General features: G+C 37.9%; 2 protein-coding genes across 2 annotated transcripts in view; one reads left to right on the forward strand and one right to left on the reverse strand.

Annotated features, from left to right (window-relative positions):
* LOC115215834 (structural maintenance of chromosomes protein 2) overlaps positions 1–13,983 on the reverse strand; it is a 37,509-nt gene that overhangs the window by 16,233 nt on the left and 7,293 nt on the right. Inside the window, exons 4-14 of the mRNA XM_029785162.2 lie at positions 13,233–13,343; positions 12,226–12,363; positions 11,197–11,274; positions 9,253–9,315; positions 7,799–7,948; positions 6,600–6,789; positions 5,332–5,386; positions 3,156–3,276; positions 2,663–2,781; positions 1,193–1,331; positions 140–286 (exon numbers count right to left, since the gene is read on the reverse strand). Coding sequence (XP_029641022.1) covers positions 140–286; positions 1,193–1,331; positions 2,663–2,781; positions 3,156–3,276; positions 5,332–5,386; positions 6,600–6,789; positions 7,799–7,948; positions 9,253–9,315; positions 11,197–11,274; positions 12,226–12,363; positions 13,233–13,343 — 1,311 coding nt within the window. The remainder of the gene's footprint in view (positions 1–139; positions 287–1,192; positions 1,332–2,662; positions 2,782–3,155; positions 3,277–5,331; positions 5,387–6,599; positions 6,790–7,798; positions 7,949–9,252; positions 9,316–11,196; positions 11,275–12,225; positions 12,364–13,232; positions 13,344–13,983) is intronic.
* Positions 10,124–13,983, forward strand: part of LOC115215668 (2-(3-amino-3-carboxypropyl)histidine synthase subunit 2) — a 31,118-nt gene continuing 27,258 nt past the window's right edge. Inside the window, exon 1 of the mRNA XM_036505845.1 lies at positions 10,124–10,128. The gene's annotated coding sequence lies outside the window, so the exon portion shown is untranslated. The remainder of the gene's footprint in view (positions 10,129–13,983) is intronic.

A 13,983-nucleotide genomic window follows, 5' to 3' on the forward strand; every position in this document is an offset into this window, starting at 1 on the left:
AAGTGACATATTCCAGACTATGTACACGAGCCTCCACATCCTATTCATTAATAGTCCACTCCATCATTCACTGGACATCAGTAGAGACCCCTGTTTCTCTCCTACCATCAACCACAACATAACTACCAGTGATACATACCAACTTTTCAGCTTTCTTAACAGCATCAGGATGAATTTTAGATCTTACAATCTTGTCCAGTGGAATTATTGTATAACGCCGCTTCAGCTGACCATTCTGAACCAATTTTTTGCCCACAATTTCATTGTCCACAACAATATTATACAGCTGTAAGATAGAATACAATAATAACAAATTAAAAACAAACAAACAAAACAATAATATTTTATCTTTTTGACAGCAATCCACATAAGACCACCCTTGCTTCTATGATACATGCTTTCTAGTTTTAAGTAATCTAAATTAAAAGACTTCCATCAAAATTTTCTGTCAGTTTATATTCCAAGCTCTATATTAATAATGGCAGATATTTTATTTAGTTTTTCGTCATTTTCAAGATTAATTGACACAAAGACTGTATTTTAATGTCCAAATATGATAGCAAAAGAATTAATATTTTAAGTGTTGTTCTAAAGTAATGAGATCAAGTTTCTATTTTGAAGCCACATCACATGTCTTACTTCTATTCTTGTACTGATAGCAATAGATCAAATAATAACATCATGTCTCCATTCATTCATTCATGTTTATCAACCCCCACAACCTCAAGAGCCAATCCCTATCACTTGTAATGATATAGTCATTTGGGAGCATGGGAGAGAAAGGGCAGTGACCCTGATCCTTTTCAGGACTTCCATGACTCTTGGGAGAAAGAGAGGAAGTTATCTCACTGGACACTGGACCTAAATCCTTACAACAGACTGGACTCCTTTAAAGGTACAAAAAGGCCAGCACAAGTTGTTAAACTGAGTAACAGATCAAGTCTACTACCAGAGGCTAGGAACAGTTCCTTCACTATCTTCTATAAGTTCCTTTATTGAAATTTCAATTCCCACCCTTTTCCTGTCTTGCAACTTACATGGCAACATTTACTGATTGAAAGGATTCAATATTGGTGATAGAGAATAATTGTATATAAACACAACTTGATTATAACTTCAAATTCCCTCTCTCACAATCATACACACACACAAAACATACATATATACTACAAAGAAATAACAAAGAACTCACCTTACTTCCTGCAACTACTTCCAGAGCTGTACCAGTCTCTGGAGAGTTCACCCTGACAAGTTTACACAGAAGACCATGGACAGTACTTCGATTAAAATTTCTCTCAGGATCTTTATACTCAAAGTTCAGCTGAGGAAATCTGCAAGAGAGATTAGACATATTATACATGCACCCTCATGCACATGTATGTGTGTGTGTGATGTAACTAGGGGCAAGGAAATGAAAATAGATATGCTGTGTACAAATGGAGAACCCCAAGCAAAACATTATGTTCAAGCGTATAACCTGGCACATGTTTAAAATTTATATAAAATTGTCAATAAGTACACCAAACTATCCCTGCAACGTGTGGGATGTTGTATAGTTATGTGTAGACACTAGAAACTTGTTACTATGTGTAGTGTTATACACAACTGGCTAGAGTTTGTAGGGTTTTTTTTTCTTATATCAATGCGTTCAATTTTTGTTTCATGAACAAATATCTCTCTCCATATAAACGGCAGTTTGTGTGTCTGTGTGTCTGTTAGGTTGTACCCTCACCCTGACCACAGCTTTCAACCGATTCTGATGAAACTTGACACACACATAGCCCAATGTCATAATTCAAAACTAACGCAGCGAAAATTTTGAAAAGTTCCCCCGGTTCTGAAAAAAGTCGATAAATTCGACATGGGGTCGAGAATCAGAAACACAAACCACAGACTGTCTAGGGGACGCAACTCGACCTTTTTAACTCTCAAAAAAAATTTACCATAATTTTTTTTCCATTTTTTTGCTATAACTCTCTAAAAATGCTTTATAGTTATTTCCCTTACAAACCTGAGCAACGCCGGGCGATACTGCTAGTAGAGATATAAAAAAAAACAGTTCAAACAAAGTAACAAATAATTTTCAAATCAAATACAGCTGAACTAGATCATCATCATTTAACATCCGTTTTCCATGGTGGCAAGGGTCAGACGGCTTCACAGGAACTGGTATGGCCAAGGGCTATGCCAGGTTCCAGAGTCTGTTCTGGCTTGGATACTTTCTATGTCGCACCATTACAGGTGCTTTTTAAGAGCAACAGCAAGAAAATGAAACATAAATGTAAGAAAGAAAACAGGAATAGAAACAGTTCTGTATCCAAAGATGGCACATAAAAAGTACCATTCAAGTGTGGTCGATGCCAGAGCCGCCTGACTGGCTCCTGTGCTGGTGGCATGTAAAAAGCACCGTTCGAGCATGGTCAATGCCAGTGCCACCTGACTGGCCCCTGTGCTGGTGACACATAAAAAGCACCCACTACACTCTCAGAGTTGTTGGCGTTAGGAAGGACATCAAGCTGTAGAAACGTTGTTAGATCAGATTGGAGCCTCATGCAGCCTCCTGGCTTGCCAGTCCTCAAACAGTCCAACCCATGCCAGCATGCAAAGTGGACGTTAAACGATGATGATATGAGCATGGTAACATTAGAAATTGTGGACATACTTGGCTTCAAGTGTTTCTGTCTTTTCCTGAAGTTTCTGGACTTCTTGAAACAAGCGCTTTCTCTCAGCAGAGATAGTCTTCACTTTTTCTTCATCATAGTTCAGCTTCTTTAATTCCATCTAAAAATAATAATGATGAAAATAAAAATAATAATTCTTTCAAAATTTTGGCAAGAGATCAACAATTTTGAGGAGACTGGGTAAGTCAATTACTTGACTAATATTTTATCAATCCTGGAATGATGAAAGATAAAGTTAGCCTTGGTGGGATTTGAATTCAGAATGTAAGGAGCCAGACAATACCACAAGGCATTTCTCCAACTCTCTAAAAGAGGCAAAAGTCAAACATTTTAAGGGCAGAGAGACAATCAAATTGATCCTGGCAGAATGAGAAGCTTCCAGTGGGATTTGAAATCAAAATTTAAGAGGGTACGAATAATCATTTGCAGGACAATGATGAGGAGGAGAGAGGAAGATATCTAAGTGTCACTCACCTGAAGTTTATTAAGACTGTCCTGCATTTTATTGTATTCAATTTGGTCTTTCTTGTAACTCTGCTCTGTCTTTTTCAGTTCTGGTGATTTCTTTTTCAACACGTCCTGACTGTGTTTCAATCTGAGTAAGATGATAGAAGAGACTGGAGATAAGACAAATGACTAAAGAATGAAAACTAAAGATGACGGATGACTGAAGACAGATGCCTAATGATAAGATAAAGGCAAACTGAAAGTAAATGACTAAAGATGGTGGACGTCTGAAGACTAATGGGATAATTCTTTGTTTATCTAACAAAACAATACCTGTAAGGAGAGTAGAGTACTGAATTCACTACCACAACCATCGTGGGTTCAAAGTTTAGTAGAGCCATTTGTTGTAATTCTTAGCACATAATCATTCTGCCTGCCAACCTCAGGCACTCAACAGCACAAGAAACAACTGATTATGCTGATGCCCCCATTACATAACTGTTGTAACACAGTTAACTACAATATAATATTAAAGGTATGGCTGTGGTTGAGAAGCTTGCTTCCCAGCTATGTAGTCTCAGGTTCAGGCCCTCTGCATGACACCTTGGGCAAGTGTCTTTACTACAGGCCCAGACCAACCAAAACCTTGAGTGGATTTGCTAGATGGAAACTGAAAGATGCTTACTGTGAGTGTGTGTGCGCGCGTGTGCCTTTATTTTGACATCATGTGGTAATTTTAAAAGCAAATCACCATCATACAAGCAATGTCATTTGTCTCCAGCCTCACATAAGAAACATATCTGGCCAAGGGGAAATATCAATCCATCTGGATACAAGTGAGGTTTGGTGACCGGAAGGGCATCAGGCTGTTGAAAATTTGCTTCAAAAAATTCTATCTGACCCATGCAAGTATAGAAGGAAAAGTGGAAGTTAAATGGTAATGATGGCAAATGGTGAGGAGTAACACACAAATAGGTGTAATAAAACTTTAGATTCCAAAGTGAATCTCTTTTCTTCCACCCCAGAAGATACTAAACTTACTTGGTAGCACAAAATATTGTCATTATATATATATACGCACACACACACACACATATATATATATATATATATATATATATATACACACACACATATATATACATACATACATATATATACACATACATATATATACATACATATATATACATAAATCGGCCTGCTCGCTTAGCCAGCGGGGTGGCATCATTCAAAGGCTAAAACAATGCGAACGCATTGTGACCAGTGATGTGTAACTACATCTGATGGACTGGTCGGTCACGTGTGACGTGATATACATACATATATATATATATATACATGTATACATATATACATATACATATATATATATAATATGTGTGGAAACAACATGGCTGTGTAGTAGACAAGTTACTGGACAATCAAAGTGATCTGTTCATATCTGACAATGTTTTTAAATAAAGAATATTACTCTACCTCTGGTATTTGAGTACTCTTTTCCACCTTATTTAAAAGCAGCAGAAATATCACAAAAACTGTTACTTAGAGTTTCACTTTCCCATTTGTCGGAAAGTTTTCTGTCCAACAGCGAACAGGAACGTGAAACTCTGAGTAACAGTTTTTGTGATATTTCTGCTGCTTTCAAATAAACTATATATATATAGGTAAAAAAATTAAGGAGTGCATGCATTATATAAATAATAATTTTCATGATTAAATAAAAAAAATAACAAACGGAAAATTTTACATAGCTATATATATTTGCCGGTGGCACATAAAAAGCACCATCCAATCGTGGTCGTTTGCCGCCTCGTCTGGCACCTGTGCTGGTGGCACGTAAAAAGCACCCACTACACTCATGGAGTGGTTGGCGTTAGGAAGGGCATCCAGCCGTAGAAACATTGCCAGATCAGACTGGGCCTGGTGCAGCCTTCTGGCTTCCCAGACCCCAGTTGCACCGTCCAACCCATGCCAGCATGGAAAGCAGATGCTAAACGATGATGATGATGATGATGATGATGAAACAAAATAAACAAACAAACATATACTAAATGCACAGGCGAACAGAAAACACAGGTCATCAACTCCCCATCAGTTAATAATTAGAGAGTCAAACACAATTTCAGCCATTATTGATACGATTGCTTCCACATAAATTTACTCATTTAGAAGACAAAGGAGAAGAACAACTTTTACTGACCTCATTTCAGCCTGTTTTATTTCTGTTTCAGTATTACTGATTTCATTCTTTGCAGCTGGAAATAATAATAATAACAATAACTGAGTAGTGACATCCAAGTACTGGCCTGGGTGACAAAAGGAAGAACGGTACTATGCCCCAGGAGGACCCAAAGGGAATGTGGTTGAAAATTTTCGACCAATATCTTGTTAGCCATTGATGTAGAAACTGATGATGGACATCATATCAAACAGCATCTATAAGTACCTAGATGAGAATGACCTATTACCAGTGGAACAAAAAAGGTGTAGACGTAAGCGCAGAGGAAGGGAGGATCAATTACTAATTGATAAGACTATCCTGGCTGACTGCATGAAAATACACAAAAATTTGGTGATGGCATGGGTGGGTACAGGAAGGCATATGACATGGTCCCACACTTGTGGATTATTGAATGCCTTAAACTGCTTAAGGTCTCCAACAATATTCTGAAGTTAATACAAAACTCAATGACAGCATGGCACTAATTGAAACCTTTGGTAAATTGTTAATGCCTGCTTCCAAGTAAAGAATAACCAGTAATTAAGAACTATCTGAGAGTCCATAAAAGGATGAAAGGCAAACACCGAGATGATGACAAGTGACCAAGACCTTTGGAGATATGCTGTACTTGAGAAGACCCGGCAAGCCAAGTGAGACCATAACAATGGCCTATGGCAGTGCAGCATAACCAGCCTATTTAAGAGCACCCTTCAATCATTGGGTAATAAACTGTGCTTGCAAAGACCTGTTGAGGTAAGTGAAGTCGTTGTCATGGCCGATAACAGTACCACCTGATAGGCACCCATGCCGGTGGCATGTAAAAAACACCATTCAAGTGTGGCCGATGCCAGTGCCACCTGACTGGGCCTCGTGCAGGTGGCATGTAAAAGCACACATTACACTCTTGGAGTGGTTGGCATTAGGAAGGGAATCCAGCTGTAGAAACATTGCCAGATCAGATTGGAGCCTGGTGCAGCCACTGGCTCTCCAGATCTCAGTCAAACCGTCCAACCAATGCCAGCATGGAAAACTGACGTTAATCGATGATGATGATGATGAAACGATTCTGCGAGCTTTCCACCCTAAATACTAACAGTAGTTTCTAATTTAGGTACAAGGTCAATAACAGTGAGGGGAGGGTGTTAGTTGATGTCACCAACCCCAATGCTTGACAGGTGCTTTATTTTATTGACCATAAAAGGACAAAAGGCAAAGTGGAATTAATCAAGATTATAATGTATACTTACTTAAGAGCTGGTCATTGAGAGTGGCAGCTTCTCCATCATCGTTACTAGAAAGACCAGCAGTGACAGCATGGAAGTGTTTTTGAGCAGCAGCAAAATCTTCAGCATCCTGAATACTCTGCTTTTGAAGTTTCTCAGTGGCAGACAGAATCTTCTCCAGATCTTTCTCTCGGGTAGCAATTGTTTTGGTGTTCTATGAGGACAGGATAAATAAGAAAAAAATAGCAGACAGACAGACAATCACTTTGTATAGTTTTCTTCTCCGGAATTGCATCTAAATTTGATCTCTTCCTCACAGAAATACAAGCTCTGGCACAATTTAATGCTCACAGTGGAATCTGAACACATAGCCTATACATGTCAGCAATTTAATAACCCTTCCAAGGTGAGCCTTACTTTGATCATTTCCTCAGCAACTCCACCTAATAGAGCTGAGGTGACAACAGCCACACAAAAGTAGATTAACAGCCCACTCTGTTGCAATTATTCAGGTCTGGTTTCTGGTTTAAGGTGCTAAAAATCTAAAGCGTTGTGGCTACTGTCTTGCTCTCACTGCATAAATGGTTAAAGGAACATAAACTGCACCAAACTTGGAGGGATGCAAAATGAAATTAACCATAGTAGGACTTGAACTCATTACTACAAGGAATGAAACTGAATATTTTAAGGCATTCAATCTGTTACAAAACTACTTCTGGCTACCCCAGTCCTTAAAATCACAAATACTGGCCATCATTTTGTTATTATATTTGTATATTAATGAAATTATCTGCTGCAGATAAGAAGAAAAAAAAAAGCTTTTAAATCTTAGTTTTGAGCTTTGGTTAGATTTTGTTAAAGAACTGGGAGATAAATCTCCCACTGGATAGGATTATTGCGGCAGAACCCATTCTTATAGACAGCTAGTTGAATTAAGCTCAAGTAGATTACAGTGTCCAGTTCGAGAAACACAACAGACTTGTAGGAGAATTGAACTCTCAACCTGATTGCTTTATCCACACAATGTGGTTCAAACAGAAACAGAAGATTTCAAAAACGAAAGGACCAGTGAACTGAAAGAAAGGCAAAGGTTTAAACTATGGATTAAAAGGTGCTTGTGCTGGTCTACGTAAGAAGCACTCATGCTAGTCCACGTTAAAATCACCCATGACAGCATGGGAAATGGATGTTAATTGATAATGATAATGAAGAAGATGACTTACATCATCCTTTTGTTTGACCAAAGATTTCTTCTTTTTCTCTTCAGCTTTCATACTTTCTTTCTTACTATCACAAGCACTAAGTATTTTGGCATGAACCACATTGGCATCAGACAGGTCTTTCTGAACTTTCGATAAAGCCTCTCCACTTTCCTATAAATCAATTAAAAATATTATAAATCAAATGACCAAAATAAAAAAAATAAAAAAGCACAAGCAATAGCAGAGATGTGATCTAGAATTTGGTCCAATTAAATTAAACTTGGTTGTAATGTTACTTTTCATAATTAAGAAACTGGTTGCCAAACCAGAGTCCTTCGCTTCATTATTTTTATATAAAAATATATATTTTTATATATTTCTTTGCTTCATTATTTTTATATAATGTTCTTCGCTTCATTATTTTTATATAAAAATATCAATGTCTCTTTTACATTAATATTAATCCTAACACTGAAGCCGCAAGTTGGTGGAATCTTTAGCAGACCAGAGAAAATGCTTAGCAGCATTTCTACTGACTTTACATCCTCAGTTCAAATGCTGCCAGGGTCAACTCTGCCTGTCAGCCTTTCACAGTCAATAAAGTAAGTTCCAAGGGCAACGAGCTGGCAGAAATATTAGCACACCGGGCAAAATGCTTAGTGGTATTTTGTCTGTCTTTACATTCTGAGTTCAAATTCCGCTGAAGTCGACTTTACATTTCGTCCTTTCAGGATCAATAAATTAAGTACCAGTTATGTACTGGGATCGATCTAATAGACTGGCTCCTTCCTCCAAAATTTCAGGCCTTGTGCCTACATACTAGAAAAGAATAAGATAAGTACCAGTTGAACACAGGAGGTTGATGTAATTGACTTACCCCACCCCCACGAAATTGCTGGCCTTGTGTCAAAATATATTAATTCTAACACTGGTGCAGTATCACAAATCAATGCATCTGTTAGCAGTGGTACACTGTCAAAATATTAATTCTAACACTGATGCCACATCACAAATCTATTCCTACTTGTATTATGTCATAAGTCAATTAATTCTAAGACAATATCACAAATTGATTAACACTGGCACATTTAATACAATATTAACACTGCCCATGCTCCAGGTAGAAACTGACCCAGTAAATTATGTTAAGGGACCATGTTCAAAGCCATAAAGTCCTAATCAATAACTTTAACGATTACAATAATCAGTCTACTTTTGTGAGTATGTTAGTTTTAACTTCCAGTGTGGATACACAACATAATGCTTACACTACTGATGCTCTTGTGAAATACAGAAATGTTACAACATCCAATTTGTGTACCATAAAACTTTGTTGTCAACAGCTTAGAAAGATTTATGAGGCTGACTGGTCTATGACAAACTGTATCAGGAAGCTTTCAATGCTGCTTCAATTACCTATGAAAGATGATGTGGCATTATCTTTACACATTCACACAAAGCAATTCTCTTTTTACCTTTTCTTTTTTAGCTTCTAATTCTTGAATCTGTTTGTTCACAACTTGTATAGATTCTTCTACCTAAGAAAAAAAGTGACATGAAAAATATTCTTTGAAAATAATTACAAATTGAGAGAGAGAGAGAGAAAGAGAGAGGGGGGATGGAGCGGGGGAGGGAGAGAAGGGGGAGAGGGAGAGAGAGAGAGAGAGATGTGTTTAAGATGTTTGTTGGGAACAAGCTGAAGATTACCCTCATTAAAAAACAAAAATGCTGTAGATACAGAGAATCAAAGAAATAAACAGAACACAACAGAAGGGGATTAATTGCCAAGGTGAGACGACACCCAAACCTTGCGTGCACATGTGAGTAACATGAAGAAAAGGATTCCTCTATCAGATAAATGTGGCCAGTCATCTGTGAACAGAAAAACAATCAGATATCAACAATATCACTTTGTGATGCTGTTTAGCCTCAAATCAGCTCAGACCAGACAGAACTTTGATCAAAGATGTTCCAGTTGTGACCACCCTGTTTTTCTTTCAGACAGTGTATCTAGGATCAATGTGATCCAGCAAATCTCTCTTTTTCAAATGATAGAGTTTGTGATTGAGGGAGAATTGACTGCTATTTGTAGCAAGTCGAATGACCATGAGAAGACTCTGATTCCTTTACTAAGATGTTTACTACATGCAGATGTGACCTGATGACACAAAAATATCTATTCGATGACATTACATTTTATGCCACCACTCTTCAAACTCCATGCCAAGGCACTGAGACATGGTGCAGTGATGTGCCACAGCACCATGTCTCAGTAGTGATCTATGGCACAATGGTACACTCTGTATCGTCACTGTGCCAATATATGGTGAGGTAGCACTTAGACGTGTGTTGTGAATTTCTCCTTTATGTTTTAAACGTAATACATTTTTAAGAAAAGACAACTTTAACTACATCATCTCAATCATAAGATAAGATAAGAAAGAAAATGCTGACAGCGAAAATGTTGGCCTATCACTTGAGTGACCCTTGTTCTGGTGGCACGTAAAAAGTACCCACTACACTCTCAGAGTGGTTGGCATTAGGAAGGGCATCAAGCTGTAGAAACTTTGCCATATAATAGAGCCTGATGCAGCCTCCTGACTTGCCAGTCCTCAACCCATGCCAGCATGGAATGCGGACATTAAGCAACAATGATGATGATGAGAGGAAAAGGACATCAAAACCAAGGCAGAACAAGTATCTCAAGTCATTGATAATAATTTAATTAGGGTAAGGTTAATTAAATTGTTTTTCACGTGCCACCAGCACAAGTGCCAGTAAGGCGATGCTGGTAATGATCACATTCAAATGGTGCATTTTACGTGCCACCAGCGTGGAAGCCAATCAGCTGCTCTAGCAATGATCATGCTCGGATGGTGCTCTTAGCGCTCTACTAGCACGGATGCCAGTCATTGAATTTGATTTTGATTTCACTTGCCTCAACAGGTCTTCACAAGCAGAGTTTAGTGTCCAATGAAGGAAAGATACGCATAAGTGGGCTGGTTACACCACTGACACAGGCCATGGGTTATGGTCTCACTTGGCCTGCCGGGTCTTCTCAAGCACAGCATATTTCCAAAGGTCTCGATCACTAGTCATTGCCTCAGTGAGGCCTAATGTTCGAAGGTCGTGCTTCGCCACCTCATTCCAGGTCTACCCCTTCCACAGGTTCCCTCAACCACTAGGGTGTGGCATTTTTTCACACAGCTATCCTTGTCCATTCTTGCCAAATGACCATACCAGCTCAGTAGCAGTACATACATACATACATACATACATATATATATATATATATATATATGCCAACAGTGGTGATAATAACAGCAACAGAAAGAAGACTCCAGCACTACTGCTGCTGTTACTGTGACCACTGCTCCTGGATTGGACAAAATAATAAAGTAAAAATACATGGTTCTTACCTCTTTTGACTTTTCCTCTAACTTTCCAATGGTTTCAGTTATTTCTACCACTTCATCAGCAGACTTCTTCTTTCGATCCTGAAGGACAAGAGGTAACATAAATGATGTGTACATGTTTTTATATGTGTATATGGCCAACTCAAATTACATTGTGGGCTTCTTTAATCAGAGAAAGTGTTTTGAGAGCCGCTTGCATACTTTATGCACTAATAGTCAAATAATCAAAAATTTTTCATACTTTTCATTTGTTTAAAATTATAAAATTGTAGGCCGTTGCTTTATTGCCACTTATAAATTTAAAATTTATTTTGAAACAAATGCTTTACACAAACAATTTTATTTTGAAACACAAATTAAACACAATACTTCAAGAAAGTATCAAGCAGGCTGCAAGACAAAAGTCTGCGGGCTGCAAGCCTCAGGTTGACCAGCCCTTGTATAGACACTCATGGTGCTTTTCATCATCATTTAGCGTCCGCTTTCCATGCTAGCATGGGTTGGATGGGTCAACTGGGGTCTGTGAAGCTGGAAGGCTTCGTCAGGTCCAGTCAGATCTGGCAGTGTTTCTACGGCTGGATGCCCTTCCTAACGCCAACCACTCCGCGAGTGTAGTGGGTGTTTTTTACGTGCCACCTGCACAGGTGCCAGACAGAGCTGGCAAACGGCCACGAGCGGATGGTGCTTTTACGTGTCACCGGCACGGGGCCAGGCGATGCTGGCTACAGACACGAACGGATGGTGCTTTTACGTGCCACCGACACGGGGCCAGACAGAGCTGGCAAACGGCCACGAACGGACGGTGCTTTTACGTGTCACCGGCACGGGGGCCAGCCGAGGCTGGCACACATAAATATATTATGATATACATAAGGTCTATTATGATATATAAGAAGTTTAAGAGGAAGGAGACAAGAGAAAATTTATATTTTAGTAGGTGCGATTATGGGTGTGTAGTTAAGGAAGTTCACTTCACAAGCATGTGTTTTTAGGTTCGGTCCTGTCAAAGAGAAGAAAAAGAGAAAACCTTACCTCAGCACACATAAACTGATAAGCAATGTAGAGTTTAGTTAAATGTTCCAGTTCTCTGGTGATCTTCTGAAATTCCAAGTATGAAGACCGTTCTTCCCTCAGCTTTGTTAGAGTTGGGTTAATGTCTTCTCGTAGAACCTAGCAACAAAAAACATCAAATATAAACATTAACAACTCATTCAGAACACTACCTTATTTTATAATTGGTTCACTATATTTTTATTATAATTTTTTGTTTTTAGAAGGTACAAAGCTAATATGATCAGCTGAATGATCCCCAATGTATTACTGGTACTGGTTTTATAATGTCTAAGGAAATAAGTAGGGCTGTAATGCGATTTGAATCTATAAAGCTAAGTAACCTCTGTCTCAACCAACTCAGTTTCTGAAATGATGGTCAGGAGATTGAAATGTTGAACTATTGGTAACATAGTGGGGAGTTCAAGCTTTACTAGAAGAATAAAAACAACAATATTAAAGAAACACTGCAAACCAAACACAAGAGATTATGGTTTCAACTAGACTCAAACCTCAGATGGATAAAACACTTTGAAGTCATACACAGAAAGGAGGTAGTGGATGGTAGAATGGTTCACTAAACACTTGGCTTTTCGGTTCAATTCTTCCACATTTTGAGGTCAAATTATGTTGTGGTCAACTTTACATATCTGCAATATTGTTACTTAGCCCCAGATCAGGCATGATTAAACAGATATAACCATCCTAATTTTTATTCAACCATAGCATACTATCAAAGACAACATAATCTAATGTCCAATGCTTGTTTCCTATTTTTAAGACTTTAATTTGAGGGAGATATGGCTGTTATTTTCAGCAGGCCGAGTACTCATGTAGAAGTTCCTTTGTTAGTTTGCTTTTACAGACATAACAAATATCTCTAACAATAATATTCCTAAGTTGGTTGATCACATCTTTCCTTGACTAAAATCAGTTCTGTTCCCAATCCAAATAGACTCAATAATTAAAAATACAAACAAGATATTTACAGTTTCAATCTCAGCCAGTTTGGCATCTTTTTTCTCAATTGTCCGCTGGGCCGATTCCTTCTTGGTTTCATACAAACGTGTTCCTGCAGCTTCTTCAATCATTGACAAAATCTAAAAACAGTGACAGAATAACATAAGATTGTTAAAAACAACATAAATACCTAACATTTGACACATAATAGGTTATGATAGAGTGTAATGCCAGTATTCAATGACTCTACAACTGACATCAAGTAGTTGTGGATCTGATAATAAAGTCAAACTTTACATGACACCTAGACTAATGATGTGTTTGCCACTTCATTACTGAATGAGATATAGCAGTGAAAGAAGAGGTTGAAGATATTCAGTGCATGATGTATCAATGCCAGTGAATAGAGAGAACCTTATATAGTGTATGAAGGTGTATGGTGGTAAAACTGCATAGTAAATGTAGAGGAGTACATGTGGTACGTGTAAGATAAATGATAAAAGGGCTACATCTATCTATCTATCTATCTATCTATCTATGTATATATATATATATATATATATACACACACACACATACCGGAGTAAGCACATAAATATGAAACAAGGTGGTAAAAAAAGAGTACTCAAATACCAGAGGTCAAGTAATACGCTTTATTTAAAAGCAGCAGAAATATCACAAAAACTGTTACTCAGAGTTTCACGTTCCCTTGGAATCTGTCCTTCGATTTAAGGTTTTCTTCAATTTTACAATAGGATGAATTTATACTGAATTTATTTT

Source organism: Octopus sinensis, linkage group LG9 (assembly GCF_006345805.1).
Source record: "Octopus sinensis linkage group LG9, ASM634580v1, whole genome shotgun sequence".
In the NCBI taxonomy this organism is placed as follows: domain Eukaryota; kingdom Metazoa; phylum Mollusca; class Cephalopoda; order Octopoda; family Octopodidae; genus Octopus; species Octopus sinensis.